At 47.8% G+C, this 18,504-nt stretch overlaps 1 protein-coding gene across 3 annotated transcripts in view; it reads left to right on the forward strand.

The window, feature by feature from the left end:
- The window catches only part of dzip1l (DAZ interacting zinc finger protein 1-like), a 258,300-nt gene extending 253,849 nt beyond the window's left edge, over positions 1-4,451 (forward strand). For all 3 annotated transcript variants that reach the window (XM_070883278.1, XM_070883279.1, XM_070883280.1), the window contains one exon: positions 4,340-4,451. In XM_070883278.1, the coding sequence (XP_070739379.1) occupies positions 4,340-4,431 (92 nt within the window). In that variant the 3' untranslated portion in view covers positions 4,432-4,451. The remainder of the gene's footprint in view (positions 1-4,339) is intronic.
- Positions 4,452-18,504: the final 14,053 nt, after the last annotated feature.

Below are 18,504 nucleotides of genomic sequence, written 5' to 3' on the forward strand. Positions count from 1 at the left end.
GGAGGTGACAAATGAGGCCCAGCCCTCAAAATGGCTTGGGCCTTGGCAGTAAGGACCCCAAGTGGACAGCACAAGCACCCCTCCCACCGCCTGTCTGAATTCTGCCCCTCCCCTCCTCATGACCGTAGGAGAAAAGGCTCCCTCCCTTATTTCCACATTGTTACTCTATTCGAGGAAGGGTGAAAGCTCAAGCTACTGGAGAACTCGAGCCAGCACTGGCTGTAAATGCTCAGCACCGTCACTTTAAGTCTCAGTTGGTCCACACTGCTCTTTAGAGATAACGTGAGGGTTTATATTTTGGGTGGGGAGGGGGTTCTGTACAGTCTGCTGCACTTGGACTCTCACCTTGAGCCTAGTCGAAATCTGGACTGGAGGTGTGGGGGAGGTGAAGATTTTTTCTCAGAAAAGTTACGTCCACAAAACTGTTTGCTCAGACAATATGCGCACAGCAATTATTCAAAAAATGCAGCATTAAAAAAAAACTTCTACTGAGTTTTAATTCCTCAGGATCCCTGACTGTCCGTTCCTCAATCAGAACATGTTACAGTACTTTGATTGTTTGAACCTGAACCAGTTTAACCGATGCATGTTCAGAATACAATAAGGTGTTAAACTATTTGATTCCTCTTGGCTCCCAGAAGCTGAGAGTTAAGTGAAGTGTAGCGTAACTCCAAAAATAAAATTTAGCAAACAACAATTCAGGAGGCTGCAGATCCACATGAAGTTTGGTGGACAGGAATGTACTTCTGGCTACGTTGAATTTTTAACCATTATTTTGTATTGCAAGAATGCAAGTGATCATGAAGAGTATTTCTCAACAAACAAAAATGATCAACTCAGGCCAGGAACGTTAGCCGGACAGGCTTCACAAGGTGCGAGATCCTTAGGAGAAACTAAAACTAGGGGACATAGACTTAGAATAAAGGACCACCCATTTAAAACGGAGATGAAGAGGAATTTCATATCTCAAGAGGGTCGTGAATCTATGGAATTCTCTGCCCCAGAGAGCTGTGGAGGCTGGGTCATTGAATATATTTAAGGCGGAGATAGACAGATTTTTGAGCGATAAGGGAGTGAAAGATTATGGGGAGCGGGTAGGGAAGAGGAACCGAGTCCATGATCAGATCAGCCACGATCTTATTAAATGGCGGAGCAGGCTCGAGGGGCCAAATGGCCTACTCCTGCTTCTATTTCTTATGTTCTTATGTACAGCTAGCACTATGCGATGGCTGAGGTGTTAACTATTTCATTGATCAGAGCCATTACAGTCAATCACAAAACATTTTCCCAATTGCCGAAGATTGGCTAACTATTCAATAGTGGCAAATGGCTGTTGCTCCCGTCAAATTCTGAGAGATGATGTTGCCTGCTGACTTTTAGTAAGAAATAAGAAATAGGAGCAGGAGTAGACCATATAGCCCCTCGAGCCTGCTCCGCCATTGAATAAGATCATGACTGATCTGATCATGGACTCAGCTCCACTTCCCTGCCCGCTCCCCATAACCCCTTATCCCCTTATCGTTTAAGAAACTGTCTATTTCTGTCTTAAATTTATTCCATGTCCCAGCTTCCACAGCTCTCTGAGGCAGTGAATTCCACTGATTTACAACCCTCTGAGAGAAGAAATTTCTCCTCATCGCCACCTTAAATCGGCGGTCACTTATTCTAAGATTATGCTCCCTAGTTCTGGTCTCCCCTATCAGTGAAAACATCCTCTCTGCATCCACCTTGTCCAGCCCCCTCATAATCTTATACGTTTCGATAAGATCACCTCTCATTCTTCTGAATTCCAATGAGTAGAGGCCCAATCTCCTCAACCTTTCCTCATAAGTCAACTCCCTCATCTCCAGAATCAACCTAGTGAACCTTCTCTGAACTGCCTCCAAAGCAAGTATATCCTTTCGTAAATATGGAAACCAAAACTGCACGCAGTATTCCAGGTGTGGCCTCACCAATACCTTGTATAGCTGTAGCAAGACTTCCCTGCTTTTATATTCCATCCCCTTTGCAGTAAAGGCCAAGTTCTAGTGGCTTTCCTTCTCACTTGCTGTACCTACATACCATCCTTTTGTGTTTCATGTACAAGTACCCCCAGGTCCCGCTGTACTGCAGCACTTTGCAATCTTTCTCCATTTAAATAATAACTTGCTCTTGATTTTTTTTGTGCCAAAGTGCATGACCTTACACTTTCCAACATTATACTCCCATCTGCCAATTTTTTTCCCACTCACTTAGCCTGTCTATGTCTTTTTGCAGATTTTTTGTGTCCTCCTCACACATTGCTTTTCCTCCCATCTTTGCATCGTCAGAAAACTTGGCTACGTTACACTCAGTCCCTTCTTCCAAGTCGTTAATATAGATTGTAAATAGTTGGGTCCCAGCACTGATCCCTGCAGCACCCGAGTAGTTACTGGTTGCCAACCCGAGAATGAACCATTTATCCCGATTCTCTGTTCTCTGTTAGTTAGCCAATCCTCTATCCATGCTAATATATTACCCCCAACCCCGTGAACTTTTATCTTGTGCAGTAACCTTTTATGTGGCACCTTGTCAAATGCCTTCTGGAAGTCGAAATACACCACATCCACTGGTTCCCCTTTATCCACCCTGTTCATTACATCCTCAAAGAATTCCAGCAAATTTGTCAAACATGACTTCCCCTTCATAAATCCATGCTGACTCTGCCTGACTGAATGTTGCTTTTCCAAATGATCTGCTACTGCTTCTTTAATAATGGACTCCCAACATTTTCCCAACCACAGATGTTAGGTTAACTGGTCTATAGTTTCCTGCTTTTTGTCTGTCTCCTTTTGTAAATAGGGGCATTACATTTGCAGTTTTCCAATCTGTTGGGACCTCCCCAGAATTCAGGGAAATTACAACCAATGCATCCACAATCCCTGCCGTTACTTCTCAAGACCCTAGGATGCAAGCCATCAGGTCCAGGGGATTTATCTGCCTTTAGTCCCATTATCTTACAGAGTACCACCTCCTTAGTGATTTTGATTGTGTTAAGTTCCTCCCCCCCCCCTATAGCCCTTTGACTATCCACTGTTGGAATATTGTTAATGTCCGCTGCCGGAAAGACTGATACAAAATATTTGTTCAGAGTTTCTGCCATTTCCATGTTCCCCATTACTAATTCCCTAGTCTCGTCCTCTAAGGGACCAACATTTACTTTATATTCCTATTTATATACCTATAGAAACTTTTGCTATCTGTTTTTATATTTTGTGCTAGTTTACTTAATCATTTTTTTAGTCATTCTTTGCTGGCTTTTAAAAGCTTCCCAGTCTTCTGTTCTCCCGCTATCAGTGGAAACATCCTCTCTGCATCCACCTTGTCCAGCCCCCTCATAATATTATATGTTTCAATAAGATTACCTCTCATTCTTCTGAATTCCAATGAGTAGAGGCCCAATCTCCTCAACCTTTCCTCATAAGTCAACTCCCTCATCTCCAGAATCAACCTAGTGAACCTTCTCTGAACTGCCTCCAAAGCAAGTATATCCTTTCATAAATATGGAAACCAAAACTGCACGCAGTATTCCAGGTGTGGCCTCACCAATACCCTATACACTTTGTATGCCCTTGTTTTTAATTGGATACTGTCCTTTATTTCTTTAGTTAGCTGTGGATGGCTATCTTTTCTCTTACACCCTTTCCTCCTCACTGAAATATATTTTTCTTGAGAGTTGTGAAATATCTCCTTAAATGTACACCACTGTTCATCAACCGTCCTACACTTTAATCTATTTTCCCAGTCCAATTAAGCCAACTCTGCCCTCAGACCTTCATAGTCTCCTTTATTTAAGCTTAGTACGCTGGTTAGAGATCCCACTTTCTCACCCTCCATCTGAATTTGAAATTCAATCATGCTATGATCACTCATTCCGAGAGGATCTTTTTGTTCCAGTAAAACTTCACATGGGGCTTGGATCATATTTCTGAGGGTCAGTGAGGATCCCGAATCACTCCTGCATGGATGGCGGCGTCTTGCCCAACCTGGAGCAGTAGGTTTCCAATCGCAGGGTTACAATGGGCTTCATGTGACGGTGTGGATCGTTATGACTGGTCTCTGAAGGACCACGGTGTAGTTGAGGAGACCGAGTGCGGTATGGGTCGGCTGGTTGTGTGACGACAGTGGATGTGGAAAGACATCCCATTTCCTCCATCTGCTCACCGCGAACGCGAGGTGGATGGAGGGGCTACGGTACAAGGTGTTCCTTTACTCAAGCGTGACCACATCCGGCACACAGTGGACAGTAAACGAAGGGTGGGATTGGTCATTGTGTGTACGAGCGGGAAGGAAAGTTGAACCAGTTTCTCTCTTGTTTCAGGGCTGAAGGAGGCTGGCACCGGGACTTCGCTGAAGAGCAGCAGTTTTGCCACAGTAACGGATATCAGTGACTCCGAGTTCAATTTTCCGTGAGCTGCGGCGGATCTTGCTCCGGTCACGAGAGCTGTTCCAGTTCAGCCTCGCTGCTGCAGGATTTCCTCATCGGACCCAGTAGCAGGGGAAGGATGACGTGGGTTTTGTGGGGAGATGTTTCATTTTGACTCCCGTCTATTGAACTGCCCATTTATTAAGTGTGCCAACTCTTGTTGAAGATAATCATGGAAGTTTCATTACATGACCTCCTGTCTCCAACCTCCCCTCCCCCATACTCCCGCCATTGGCTGCCGGAGACTTTCCTCCTCACAAGGGCACTGCCTTCCTGTGCCAATTGGAAAACAAACGGGTGTCATTACTCAATCGGATGATTCTTGTCAAACAGCCCTATTTTTTTTTTACCCATCCCCAATATTTTTATAACGAATAAACAGTGGAATATAAGAATTAGGAGCAGGAGTAGGCCATACGGCCCATCAAGCCTGCTCTGCCATTCAATAAGATCATGGCTGGCTGATCATCTACCTCAACTCCACTTTCCCACCCGATCTCCATATTCCCTGATTCACCGAGAGTCTAAACATCTATCTCTCTCGGCCTTGAATATACTCAATGACTCAGCATCCACCGTTCTTTGGGGTAGAGAATTCCAAAGTATCACAACCCTCTGAATAAATAAATTGCCCCTCATATCATTCTTAAATGGCCGACCCCTTATCCTGAGACTATGTCCCCTAATTATCGACACTCCAGCTAGGGGAAACAACCTCTCAGCATCTACCCTGTCAATCCCCCTCAGAATCTTGTATGTTTCAATGAGATCACCTCTCATTCTTGTAAACTCCAGAGAGTATAGGCCCAATCTACTCAACCTACCCTGATAGGACAACCCACTCATCCCAGGAATCAATCTAGTGAACCTTCGCTGCACCGCCTCTAAGATGTGTATCCTTCCTTAGGTAAGGAGACCAAACTGTGCACAGAACTCCAGGTCTCACCTAATAAACAAACGTGTTAAAGAAAATGGTCAAAAAGCACACTTTTAAATTTTAAAAAGAAACATTGATTTCTCTCCTGGGTTGCTGGTAGCAGTGCGCAGGAGATTAATCTTTTAATTCTTGGAGAGTCCAGGGCAATCCTGGAGGGTTGGCTACTCTACCGTTTGTACTCTTCACGTTCTGTCCTGTATCTCTAAAGAAAAGGATGTTTCTCTCAGTCCAATAGTTGCACGTAAACCTGACTGGGGAGTCAAGGGTTATGGGGAGCGGGCAGGGAAGTGGCGTTGAGGCCAAGATCGGATTTCCAGCAGTCAGGCTTTCTGTGTGCATGTCTGCAGGGAGCCACTGGGTGAGACGACATTGAACTGTGAGGACTGGGCCAACACGAGCGCCACCTGGAGCACAAAGGGAGGAATGTCACGCCAGCTGAATGTAGCGCTGCCTGTTGGCCCGTGATTGGCCATTCCTGGGCTACGAGTTTTGCATTTGTGCTGCAGGATATCCGGGGGGGGTGGGGGGCAGGGTGTGATTTTAACCTAACCCGCCCCATCAGAGAACTGAGGGGAACCCGGGTGCAGCGCTGGGTTCACTCTCTGGTGCAGGCAATATTGTAAAGTCAGAGTTCCACCCGACCCCGTGGGTTTGCCCGAGTTAGGTTGAAGCGACATCCCCAGCGCCAGGAAACCTGCAGCACTTAGCGCCCGAGCAGCACTCGGTGACAGCGGCAGCGTGGGAGGATTGGTTGTGACTCGGACCAATTGGATTGGACGTGGCGCTGCGGGGTGGGGGACTGGGATCTCCAACGATGGAAGGAGACATCTGAAACTCTGCCCCACCAAAGGGCAAGCCATTTGCACATCCCACTCTGTGTTATTTTAAAGAATTTTAGCTTGCAAATTCTACATTAGTAATTAATTGTTTTTGTTTAAGTGGTTTTATCCTCATGTTAAACTTGTATGTAAAATGTTGTACAGGACATCGCCATCTTTGTGACATATTGCAACTTTTTTATACTTTTCAGCTACAAATTCAGTTTTCATTTTTATAAATTAATCTGCAATAAAATAAAGTTTTGTGTTTATCGCATTCTAGAGCAGCCTCCCCCCCACCCCCCCCCCAACTTGCCCTGTCTCTTTTGTGATTGTTGTATACTAACCAGATTAGAATTATTAGCACCACGATTATCAGAGATCAATCAAATCCAAGCGTGGCATCATACAACTAACACACAACAAAAACAACAGCAACTTGTCTTCACAGGAGCGTTATCAAACAAAACTTGAAAGCGAGCCCTGTAAGGAGATATTAGGACAGGTGACCAAAAGCTTGGTCTAAGAGGTAGGCTTTAAGGAATGCCTTAAAGGAGGTGAGAGAGGTGGAGAGGTTTAGGCAGGGAACATCTTGAATTTCATCATCATCATAGGCAGTCCCTCAAAATCGAGGAAGCAAGACTTGCTTCCACTCTAAAAGTGAGTTGTTAGGTGACTGAACAGTTCAATACGGGATAACAGTCTCTGTCGCAAGTAGGGCAGACAATGGTCGAAGGAAAGGGTGGGTGGGGAGTCTGTTTTGCCACACGCTCCTTCTGCTGCCTGCGCTTGCTTTCTGGATGCTCTCGCCGACGAGACTCGAGGTGCTCAGCGCCCTCACAGATGCACTTCCTCCACTTAGGGCGGTCTTTGGCCAGGGATTCCCAGGTTTGTGATGGAGGGGATGTTGCATTTTATCAAGGAGGCTTTGAGGGTGTCCTTGAAACATTTCCTTTGCCCATCTTGGATGTAGGAGCTCTGAATAAAGCGCTGCTTTGGGAGTCTTGTGTCGAGCATGCAAACACTGTGGCTCCGCTTGAATTTAGGACCCAGGCAGCTGAAGGCACAGCCGCCAATGGTGGAGCGATTCAAATTGGAGATGTTCAAGAGGCCAGGATTTGAGGAGGGCAGAGATTTCGGAGGGTTGTGGGGCTGGAGGAGAATAAAGATGGGCGAGGCCATGGAGGGATTTGAAAACAAAGATGAGAATTTGAAAATTAAGCCATTATTGGACCGGGAACCAATGTAGGTCAGTGGGCACTGGAGTGATGAATGGACAGGACTTGGTACGAATTCGGAAAGGGGCAGCAGTGTTTTGCATGTGCTCAAGTTTATGGATGGTGCAAGGTGGGAGGCCGGCCAGGAGAACCTTTGAATCGTCAAGTCTAGAGGTAACAAAGGCACGGATGAGGGTTTCAGCAGCAGATGAGGTGAGGCAGGGTTGGAGTCGGGTGATGTTACGGGGTTGGAAGTAGGCAGACTTGGTGATGGAGCAGCTATGGGGTCGGAAGCTAACCTCGGGGTCAAACACAACATCGAGGTTGCGACTGTTCTGGCTCAGCTTCAGACAGTTGCCAGAGAGCGGGATGGAGTCGGTGGCTAGGGAACGGAGTTTGTAGCAGAGGGCAAGGACAATGGCTTTGATCTTCCCAGTATGTATTTGGAGGAAATTCCTGCTGATCCAGCACTGGATGTCGGACAAGCAGCACGACACATTAGAGGCAGTGGAGGGTTTGAGAGAGGTGGTGGTGAGATCGAGCTGGGTGTCATCAGCATTCATGTGGAACCAGACGTCTTGTCAGATGATGTCGCCTGGAGGACAGCATTTAGATGAGAATTAGAAGGGGGCCAAGGATATATCCGCTGGGGGGTACTCCAGTGGTAATGGTGGAAAATATTAGATAAGTTAGTCCAGCTAAGAGAAAACAAACCAACAGGGTCTGATGGGATACATCCCAGAAGCCTAAGGAAGGTGCTGGAAGGAATTTCCGAGGTCCTCGAAATCATATCTCGGCTCTACTGAATGTGAATGGGTACTGGAGGACAGAATAGTGGCAAATATAGTGTTGTGTATAGAAGTAATACACGAGAATGAGTACTGTGAGCTAAACTTAGTGTGACCTTAGTCTTTATTACAACTCCAGCAGCCAACCTTTTATACTGGCCCTGCATATGTATGCAGGTGACCATTAGGACTCCAACAGTTGTGCCCTCTAGTGGCAAGTATTACATACATAACATCACTCCCCGCGCCCACCAAAGTCTTCGGTACAAGTTATTTACAAGTTGAGGCGATCCGGAGCCCTTCGCTCCCTGGTTGATCGTCTTAAGTTCAAACCCTAGTGTGTGTGAGTTGGCCGGACCATTGCTGCACTGCACCGCGGCTGGTCTGACCGGACTGTCAGGAACGGTGGGTTCATCCTCGTGATTGACCGTGAGGTCGATTGCTGGTTGGGTGTGTGTTGTTGCATCGTCGATGGTGATGTCCTCTTCAAGTCGTTACTGGTTGTCAGTAAATCGCAATTTGGTCTGATCTAAATGCTTTCTGCACGTTTGGCCATTTAACAGTTTGATTATAAACACCCTATTCCCTTCCTTGGCCAAAACAGTGCCAGCAGCCCACTTGGGACCATGACCGTAATTCAGGACAAACACAGGGTCATTAACATCCATGTCACGTGAAACAGCCACGCGATCGTGGTGCGTGTTCTGCCGGTGTTGCTGGGTTTCCACGTGATCATTAAGATCCGGGTGGACTAGGGAGAGCCTGGTTTTGAGGGCTCTCTTCATTAACAATTCTGCCGTGGGAAACCCTGGTGAGCAAGTGGGGTCGCATCCGGTAACTCAGCAGAGGACAAGCGGGTCTGCAGGAAGCCATCAGTCATGCGTTTTATGCTCCGCTTGACCGTTAGACGCGGGCTTAAATGGAGTAGACCTGACATGCTTGATGCCATTGTGGGTCATAAACTCGTTGAATTCCGAGCTGGTGAAACACGGTCCATTGTCGCTGACAAGGACGTTGGACAAGCCATGGGTGGCGAACATGGCCCGGAGGCTTTCAATGGTGGCTGTGGATGTGCTGGATGACATGATTACGCATTCAATCCATTTGGAGTAAGCATCCACAACTCCTAAAGACATCTTTCCTAGAAAGGGGCTGGCAAAATCTATGTGGATTCTGGACCACGGTTTGGAGGGCCATGACCACAGACTCGGTGGAGCCTTCCTTGGTGCATTGCTCAGTTGCGAGCAAGTGTTGCACTGATGCACGCATGACTCTAAGTCCGAGTCAATGTTGGGCCACCAAACATGCAACCTGGCAATTGCCTTCATCGTGACAATGCCTGGGTGGGTACTGTGTAGGTCGCGTATAAACGTTTCCCTGCCTTTTCTTGGCAAAACTACGTGATTACCCCATAAGAGACAATCCAACTGGATGGACATTTCATCTTTGCGTCGGTGAAACGGCTTAATTTCATCTTGCATTTCCCCAGGAATGGTCAACCAGTTCCCATTTAGAGCGTAACTCTTTACTAATGATAGCACAGGATCCTGGCTGGTCCAGGTCCTGATCTGGTGAGCTGTGGCGGGTTATTTTGCAAGTGCAGCAGCTAATCAGGAAGGCGAATGGAATGTTGGCCTTCATTGCGAGGGGGGTGGAGTACAAAAGCAGGGAGATCCTGCTGCAACTGTATAGGGTATTGGTGAGGCCGCACCTGGAGTACTGCGTGCAGTTTTGTTCACCTTACTTAAGGAAGGATATACTAGCTTTGGAGGGGGTACAAAGACGATTCACTAGGCTGATTCCGGAGATGAGGGGGTTACCTTATGATGATAGATTGAGTAGACTGGGTCTTTACTCGTTGGAGTTCAGAAGGATGAGGGATGATCTTATAGAAACATTTAAAATAATGAAAGGTATAGACAAGATTGAGGCAGAGAGGTTATTTCCACTGGTCAGGGAGACTAGAACTAGGGGGCACAGCCTCAAAATATGGGGGAGCCAATTTAAAACCGAGTTGAGAAGGAATTTCTTCTCCCAGAGGGTTGTGAATCTGTGGAATTCTCTGCCCAAGGAAGCAGTTGAGGCTAGCTCATTGAATGTATTCAAATCACAGATAGATTTTTAACCAATAAGGGAATTAAGGGTTATGGGGAGCGGGCGGGTAAGTGGAGCTGAGTCCACGGCCAGATCAGCCATGATCTTGTTGAATGGCGGAGCAGGCTCGAGGGGCTAGATGGCCTACTCCTGTTCCTAATTCTTATGTTCTTATGACCCCTGGTTCTCAAAAGCATCCATGACCAGCAGCAAGTCAGCGGGCTGCGCCATTGGTGGGTACCCAGTGGTGGGTAATGGTAGCTGGCTGAGAGCATTGGCACAGTTTTCAGTGCCTGGTCTGTGGCGGATAACATAGTCATAAGCGGATAATGTTAGTGCCCATCTTTGGATGCGGGACGAAGCACTGGTGTTTATACCTTTGCTTTCTGAAAACAGCGAAATGAGCGACTTGTGGTCAGTTTCAAGCTCAAACCGAAGTCCAAATAGGTATTGGTGCATTTTCTTAACCCCATATACACATGCTAACACCTCTTTCCCGACCATACTATAGGCTCCCTCAGTCTTAGACAGACTTCTAGATGCTTATGCAACCAGTTGGAGGTTGCCCGATACATTGGCTTGCTGTAACACACAGCCGACCCCGTATGATGAGGTGTCACAAGCTAGCACTAAACGTTTACATGGGTTATAGTGTACAAGTAACTTATTTGAACATAGCAGGTTCCTGGCCTTCTCAAAGGCTGTGTCTTGAGATTTGCCCCAAACCCAGTCATCATCCTTACGTAGCAACATGTGCAAAGGCTCTACCAACGTGCTCAACCTGGGTCGAAAGTTACCGAAATAGTTGAGTCCCAGGAATGAACGCAGCTCCGTCACACTCTGTGGTCTGGGTGCATTCTTGATGGCCTCTGTCTTGAAGTCCGTGGGCCTGCTGCAATCTCTCTCCCCAAAAATTCGACTTCTGGCGCCAGGAAAACACACTTGGAGCATTTCAGCCTGAGTCCCACTCTGTCGAGGCAACTTAGAACCTCTTCCAGGTTGTGTGTTCGGTGGTGTCATGACCAGTGATCAGGATGTCATGTTGAAACACAGCGGTGCGAGGAACAGATTTCAGCAAACTCTCCATGTTTCTCTGGAAAATGGCTGCAGCTGAGCGAATCCCGAAAGAGCACCTGTGGTATATAAACAGCCCTTTGTGTGTGTTGATACACATCAATCTTTTCGAAGATTTAGCCAGCTCCTGTGTCATGTAGGCGGAGGTTAGATTCAACTTGGTGAACGACTTCCCCTCTGTTAACTTTGCGAACAGGTCATCCGCCTTGGGCAGCGGCCACTGGTCCTGTAGTGAGACTCGATTAATTTGTTACCTTGTAGTCTCCGCAGATTTTGACCGTGCCATCGCTTTTCAACACTGGAACAATTGGACTGGCCCACTCATTGAACTCGACTGGCGATATGATTCCTTTGCGTTGGAGTGTGTCCAGTCGATCTCGACTTTCTCCCTCATCATGTACGGAACCGCCGGAACCTTGTGATGGGCCGTGCATCGGGATCTGTACCTTGGCACCTGTGAAGTTGCCGATGCCTGGTTCGAATAGCGAGGGAAACTTGCTCAGCACTTGAACACACGATGCGTCATCCACTGAAGATAATGCTTTGATGTCGTTCCAATTCGATCTAATCTTTTCTAGCCAGCTTCTGCTGAACAGCGTTGGGCCATTGCCTGGAACAATCCACAATGATAGGTCATGCACAGCTCCGTCATACGATACCTTCACGGCCGCACTTCCAATGACTGGTATGAACTCTTTGGTGTACATATGCAGCTTTACATTAATCGGGCTCAGTTTGGGTCTTTGTACTTTATTGTCCCACAGTTTCTGGAAAGCCTTCTGGCTCATTATTGATTGACACGCACCTGTGTCCAACACCATGGATACTGGAACTCCATTTAATTTGACTTTCAGCATTATGGGCCCAATTTTGGCCATGACGTGCATCAATTTTTTTGGATTAAGTTGTTTTTTCCCCCCAAAATTTGCTCCAGAGTATGTCAGTTAGGTGTGATTTTTTTTAGGTCAGTTTTTTTTTCAAAAGGGGGTGTTCTCAGATAATCAAAACTCTCAAGCACAACCATCAATAAATAAAAAATAAAACCGAAGTCCTACCTCAGCCCGGGAACTCAGCGGGCAGGCCGGCCTGTGCGGGAGGCCACTCGGCCTGGGATACGGTATGGTGAGATCGGGGCGTCCCTTCGGTCGGGGATAGGGGCCGCGAGCATCGGGTCCTGCTCACAGCCCACAGGACGCGCTTGGAGGGCAGGAGCATGCGCGCAGCTCTCACTGAGCATGCACGCAGGTGCTGGCAGTGCTTTGTGTGCTGGCCTGTTGCTCCGTTCCCCCCTTTCAGACCGCACACCACACCATAACTCTGGGGACTCCGAAGAGCGGCCAAGATGGAGCCCCTTTTTTCTGGTGCCCTTTCCAGCGCGCAAAATCGGCGCGCTTCATGTCAGTACGCCGAAAAAATGGCTTGGGCAATGTTGGGCCCAAAAGGAGGGCTCTTGGTGGTGAAGGTATGTGCCCCATACACTTCTTCCTCGGGTTGAGTTGCCTGTGCTGCGTGATCTGCACCGGATCGATCATCCTCTGCCACGTGGTATGTCGCAGCATGTTTGCACATTCGCTGGAGGCGCCCCATCATTGCACAGCCTTTGCACACGTAGTGCTTGAATCGACATTGATGGGCCCCGCAGCGCCAACACGGTGCTAATGGATTCACATTCACCCCCGATGGCGGAATCTGAGTCATCAAAGGTCTTGCAGCTGCAGAAGTATAGGTCCTGCCATATGCATTTTGGCCTGCTAGCAATGTCATTTTATGCACAGTACTTGCTAGTGAGCTTCGATGTTGAGAAGATATCTGTTTGGTGTTATGTTCCGTGGCCATGCATGCCTGAGCGATTGCGATGGTCCTGCTCAGGTCTAGGGTTTCGGCAGCCAGCTGCTTTCGAAGAATGACCTCGTGGCTGATGCCTAGCATGAAAAAGTCCCGCAGCATTTGCCCCAACACAGCTCCAAAATCGCAAGGTCCCACAAGACATCTCAGGTCGGCGACATAATCCACCATGTCCTGGCCCCCGGAGCGATGGTGTGTGTAAAAACGATATGTGGCCATGAGGATACTCTCCTTCGGCTTGAGGTGGTCCCGAACCAACGTGCACAATTCTGTATATTCTTTCTCCGTTGGTTTTGTCGGTGCGAGCAGATTCTTGATGAGGCCGTATATTTTAGGCCCACAGACGGTGAGGAGAACCGCCCTGCGTTTGGCCTCGTTAGTGTCACCTTCCAGCTCGTTGGCCACGAAGTACTGGTCGAGGCGCTCGACGAAGGCTTCCCAATAATCACCCTCTACGAATCTCTCTAATATTCCAACGACAGCCATGGTTCGTATTCTGTTACTCATCGCCAATTGTTGTGTATAGAAGAACTCCACGAGGCTGAGTACTATGAGCTAAACTTAGTGTGACCTTAGTCTTCTTTACTACAACTCCAGAGTGCCGAAACAACATGGCAGCCAACCTTTAATACTGGCCCTGCTGTGTGTGCAGGTGACCATTAGGACTCCAACAGTCGTGCCCTCTGGTGGCAAGTATTACATAGTTACATACATAACATATAGTACCCGTTTTCGCCAGAGCTACTCCAGGCCACTTAGTTTAACATTTGTGCTAGGGAAATTTAGAATCTCTAATTGAAGATAAAATTACCACATATCTGGGGCAATCGTGCTTGGCAAATGTTATAGAATTACTTTAAGAAGTAACAGGCACGGTAGATGGGGAGATGAGTGGATGTAGTGTACATGAACTTTAGGAAAGTCTTTGTCCGTGAAATTGCACCTCTTAACGGCGGCTGTTAAGGCTGGTTTCAGCATAAAAATGGCGGCCTCCTCGGTTCCAGCCACTTAAGAACTTAAGAACATAAGAAATAGGAGCAGGAGTAGGCCATAAAGCCCCTCGAGCCTGCTCCGACATTTAATACGATCATGGCTGATCTGATCATGGACTCAGGTCCACTTCCCTGCTCTCTCCCCATAACCCCTTAATCCCTTATCAGTTAAGAAACTGTCTATCTCTGACTTAAATTTATTCAATGACCCAGCCTCCACAGCTCTCTGAGGCAGCGAATTCTACAGATTTACAACCCTCTGAGAGAAGAAATTCCTCATCTCAGTTTTAAATGGGCGGCCCCTTATTCTAAGATTATGCCCCCTAGTTCTAGTCTCTCTATCAGTGGAAATATCCTCTCTGCATCCACCTTGTCAAGCCCCTTCATTATCTTACATGTTTCGATAAGATCACCTCTCATTCTTCTAAATTCCAATGAGTAGAGGCCCAACCTACTCAACCTTTCCTCATAAGCCAACCTCCTTATTATGTATGTAAACCTGTAAATACCAAGTCTAACCACCAGAGGGCTTATCCCCTGGAGTCCCAAGGGATCCCACAATCCCTTGGGAGCACCTGTATATAAGGAGGCCTCACAGGCTAGAGAGGCGCTCTGAGATCTGTAATAAAGGACTCCGGTCACACCTTATTTCGAGCTTGCAGTATCTAGCCTGACTCTTCATTCAAGACATAACAACTGGCAACGAGATACAGATGACGAACCCCACTGCAACAATGCAGAGAACCGTGGGCATCCTGGAGAAATTTTCGGAGGGAGATGATTGAGAAACCTTTGGGGAGCGACTCGACCAATACTTCGTGGCCAATGAGCTGGAAGGAGAAGCGAATGCTGCCAAACGAAGGGCGATCCTCCTCACCGTTTGCGGGACACCAACGTATGGCCTCATGAAAAATCTGCTCGCTCCAGCGAAACCCACAGACAAGTCGTACGATGAGTTCTGCATACGGTCCGGGAGCATCTAAACCCGAATGAAAGTGTTCTGATGGCGAGGTATCGGTTCGACGCATACAAGAGGTCTGAAGGCCAGGAAGTGGCGAGCTATGTTGTCGCCAAGCTAAGGCGCCTTGCAGGACATTGCGAATTTGAAGGACACTTGGAGCACATGCTCAGGGACTTCCTCGTACTTGGCATTGGCCATGAAGTAATACTTCGCAAACTTTTGACTGTACAGACCCCAACCTTGAGTAAAGCCATAGCGATAGCCCAGGCGTTTATCATCACCAGTGACAATACTAAGCAAATCTCTCAGCACACGAGTGCTGCTGCAAGTACTGTGAACAAAGTGATGTTGTTTTCGAATTGAAATGTACAGAGCAGGACTTACATGCCTGCAGCTGCACGTCCGCAGATGACTCAGAGTCCACCATCAAGGGTGGTGAATACAAGGACATTAAAACCTCATTGGCGCTGCGGGGGTGATCATCGATTCTATTCATGCCGCTTCAAAGGATAGGTTTGCAAGGGCTGTGGAACAATGGGACACCTCCAACATATGTGCAGGTGAGCTGCAAACCTTGCTAATCCTGCAAACCATCATGTTGCAGAGGAGGACAGATCCATGGCGGATCACAATGAACCAGAGCCTCAGACCAAGGAGGCAGAGGTATATGGGGTGTACACATGTACCCCGATAATGCTGAAGGTTGAATTAAATGGACTTCCAGTGTCAATGGAGCTGAACACGGGCGCGAGCCAGTCCATTATGAGCAAAAACACTTTCGATAAATTGTAGTGCAGCAAGGTCGCAAGGCCAGTCCTGACTCCCATTCGTACTAAACTGAGAACGTACACAAAGGAACTGATTCCCGTAATCGGCAGTGCTACCGTAAAAGTCTCCTATGATGGAGCGGTGCACGAGTTACCACTCTGGGTGGTACTGGGCGATGGCCCCACGCTGTGCGGCAGGAGCTGGCTGGGAAAGATACGCTGGAACTGGGACGATGTCCGAGCGCTTTCGTCTGTCGACGACACCTCATGTGCCCAGGTCCTAAACAAATTCCCCTCGCTGTTCAAACTAGGCATCGGAAAGTTCCAAGGAGCAAAAGTGCAGATCCATTTGATTCCGGGGGCGCGACCCATTTATCACAAGGTGAGAGCGGTACCTTACATGATGAGAGAGAGGGTGGAGATCAAACTGGACAGGCTGCAACGAGAGGGCATCATTTCGCCGAGTGAATTCAATGAGTGAGCCAGTCCGATTGTTCCAATCCTCAAGGGAGACGGCACCGTCAGAATCTGTGGTGATTACAAAGTAACTATCAATTGTTTCTCACTGCAGGATCAGTACCCGCTACTGAAGGCAGACGACCTATTTGCGACACTGGCAGGAGGGAAAATGTTCACAAAGCTGGACTTGACCTCGGCCTACATGATGCAGGAGCTGGAGGAATCATCAAAAGGTCTCACCTGCATCAACACACACAAAGGCCACTTCATTTACAACAGATGCCCGTTTGGGATTCAATCGGCCGTGGCGCTATTCCAGAGGAACATGGAAAGCTTGCTGAAGTTGGTCCCGTGCACCGTGGTCTTTCAGGACGACATCTTGGTTACAGGTTGGGGCACCGTCGAGCACCTGCAGAACTTGTAGGAGGTTCTTAGTCGGCTCAATCGTGTGGGGTTCAGGCTAAAACGCTCGAAGTGCATTTTCCTGGCGCCTGAAGTGGAGTTCCTGGGGAGAAGAATTGCGGCGGATGGAATCAGGCCCACCGACTCGAAGACGCACCGAGGACAAAGAATGTGATGGAGCCGCGGTCGTTTCTAGGACTCCTGAACTATTTTGGTAACTTCCTACCGGGTCTTAGCACATTGTTAGAACCCCTGCACTCTTTACTGCGTAAAGGAGATGAATGGGTATGGCGTAAAAGGCAAGAAAATGCCTTTGAGAAAACAAGGAAGCTGTTATGTTCAAACAAATTGCTTGTGTTGTACGATCCATGTAAGCGTTTGGTACTAGCATGTGATGCGTCGTCGTATGGAGTCGGGTGTGTATTGCAACGAGCTAATGAATTTGGGAAATTGTAACCGGTTGCTTATGCATCCAGAAGTCTGTCTAAGTCCAAGAGGGCCTACAGTATGATCGAAAAAGAAGCGTTAGCATGTGTTTACGGGATAAAGAAAATGCATCAATATCTGTTCGGGCTCAAATTTGAATTGGAAATCGACCATAAGCCGTTCATATCCTTCTTTTCTGAAAGCAAGGGAAAAAATACGAATGCATCGGTCCGCATCCAGAGCTCGGCGCTCACGTTGCCCGCATACAACTACGCCATCCGACACAGGCCAGGCACGGAAAACTCACAGCAGGCTGCCATTGCCCACCACAGGGGTGGAGATGGCACAGCCTGCAGATTTAGTTATGGTAATGGAAGCATTTCAGAGTGAGCAATTACCTGTTACCGCCCGACAGATTAGAACCTGGACGAGCCAGGACCCCTTACTGTCCTTAGTAAAAAAACTGTGTGCTCCACGGGAGTTGGTCTAGTGTCCCGTTAGAGATGCAGGAAGAAATAAAGCCGAATCGATAAAGCACAAAGATGAAATGTCTATACAGGCAGACTGCCTCCTATGGGGTAATCGGGTAGTGGTGCCAAAAAAGAGCAGGGACACTTTCATTAGTGATCTCCATAGCACCCACCCAGGCATCGTAATGATGAAAGCGATAGTCAGATCCCACGTGTAGTGGCCCGGTATTGATGCAGACTTAGAGGCCTGCATGCACAAATGTAATACTTATTCACAGTTAAGCAATGCACCCAGGGAGGTGCCTTTGAGTTTATGGCCCTGGCCCTCCAAACCATGGTCCAGGGTCCATGTCGACTATGCAGGCGCATTCTTGGGAAAAATCTTCTTAGTGGTTGTAGATGCGTACTCCAAATGGATTGAATGTGTGATAATGTCGGCAAGCACGTCCGCTGCCACTATTGAAAGCCTACGGGCCATGTTTGCCACGCACAGCCTGCCTGATGTTCTTGTAAGCGACAATGGGCCGTGCTTTACCAGTGCCGAGTTCAAGTAGTTCATGACCCACAATGGGATCAAACATGTCACATCTGCCCTGTTTAAACCAGCATCCAACAACCGTGGAGCACACAGTTCAAACAATCAAGTAGAGCTTGAAAAGGGTAACTGAAGGTTCACTGCAAACTCGCTTATCCCGAGTCCTGCTTAGTTACCGCACAAGATCCCACTCGTTCACTGGGGTCCCTCCCGATGAACTGCTCATGAAAAGGACACTTAAGACAAGGCTCTCGTTAGTCCACATGATCTACATG

The sequence above is a fragment of the Pristiophorus japonicus genome, chromosome 6 (genome assembly GCF_044704955.1).
Source record: "Pristiophorus japonicus isolate sPriJap1 chromosome 6, sPriJap1.hap1, whole genome shotgun sequence".
NCBI classification, from domain to species: Eukaryota; Metazoa; Chordata; class Chondrichthyes; family Pristiophoridae; genus Pristiophorus; species Pristiophorus japonicus.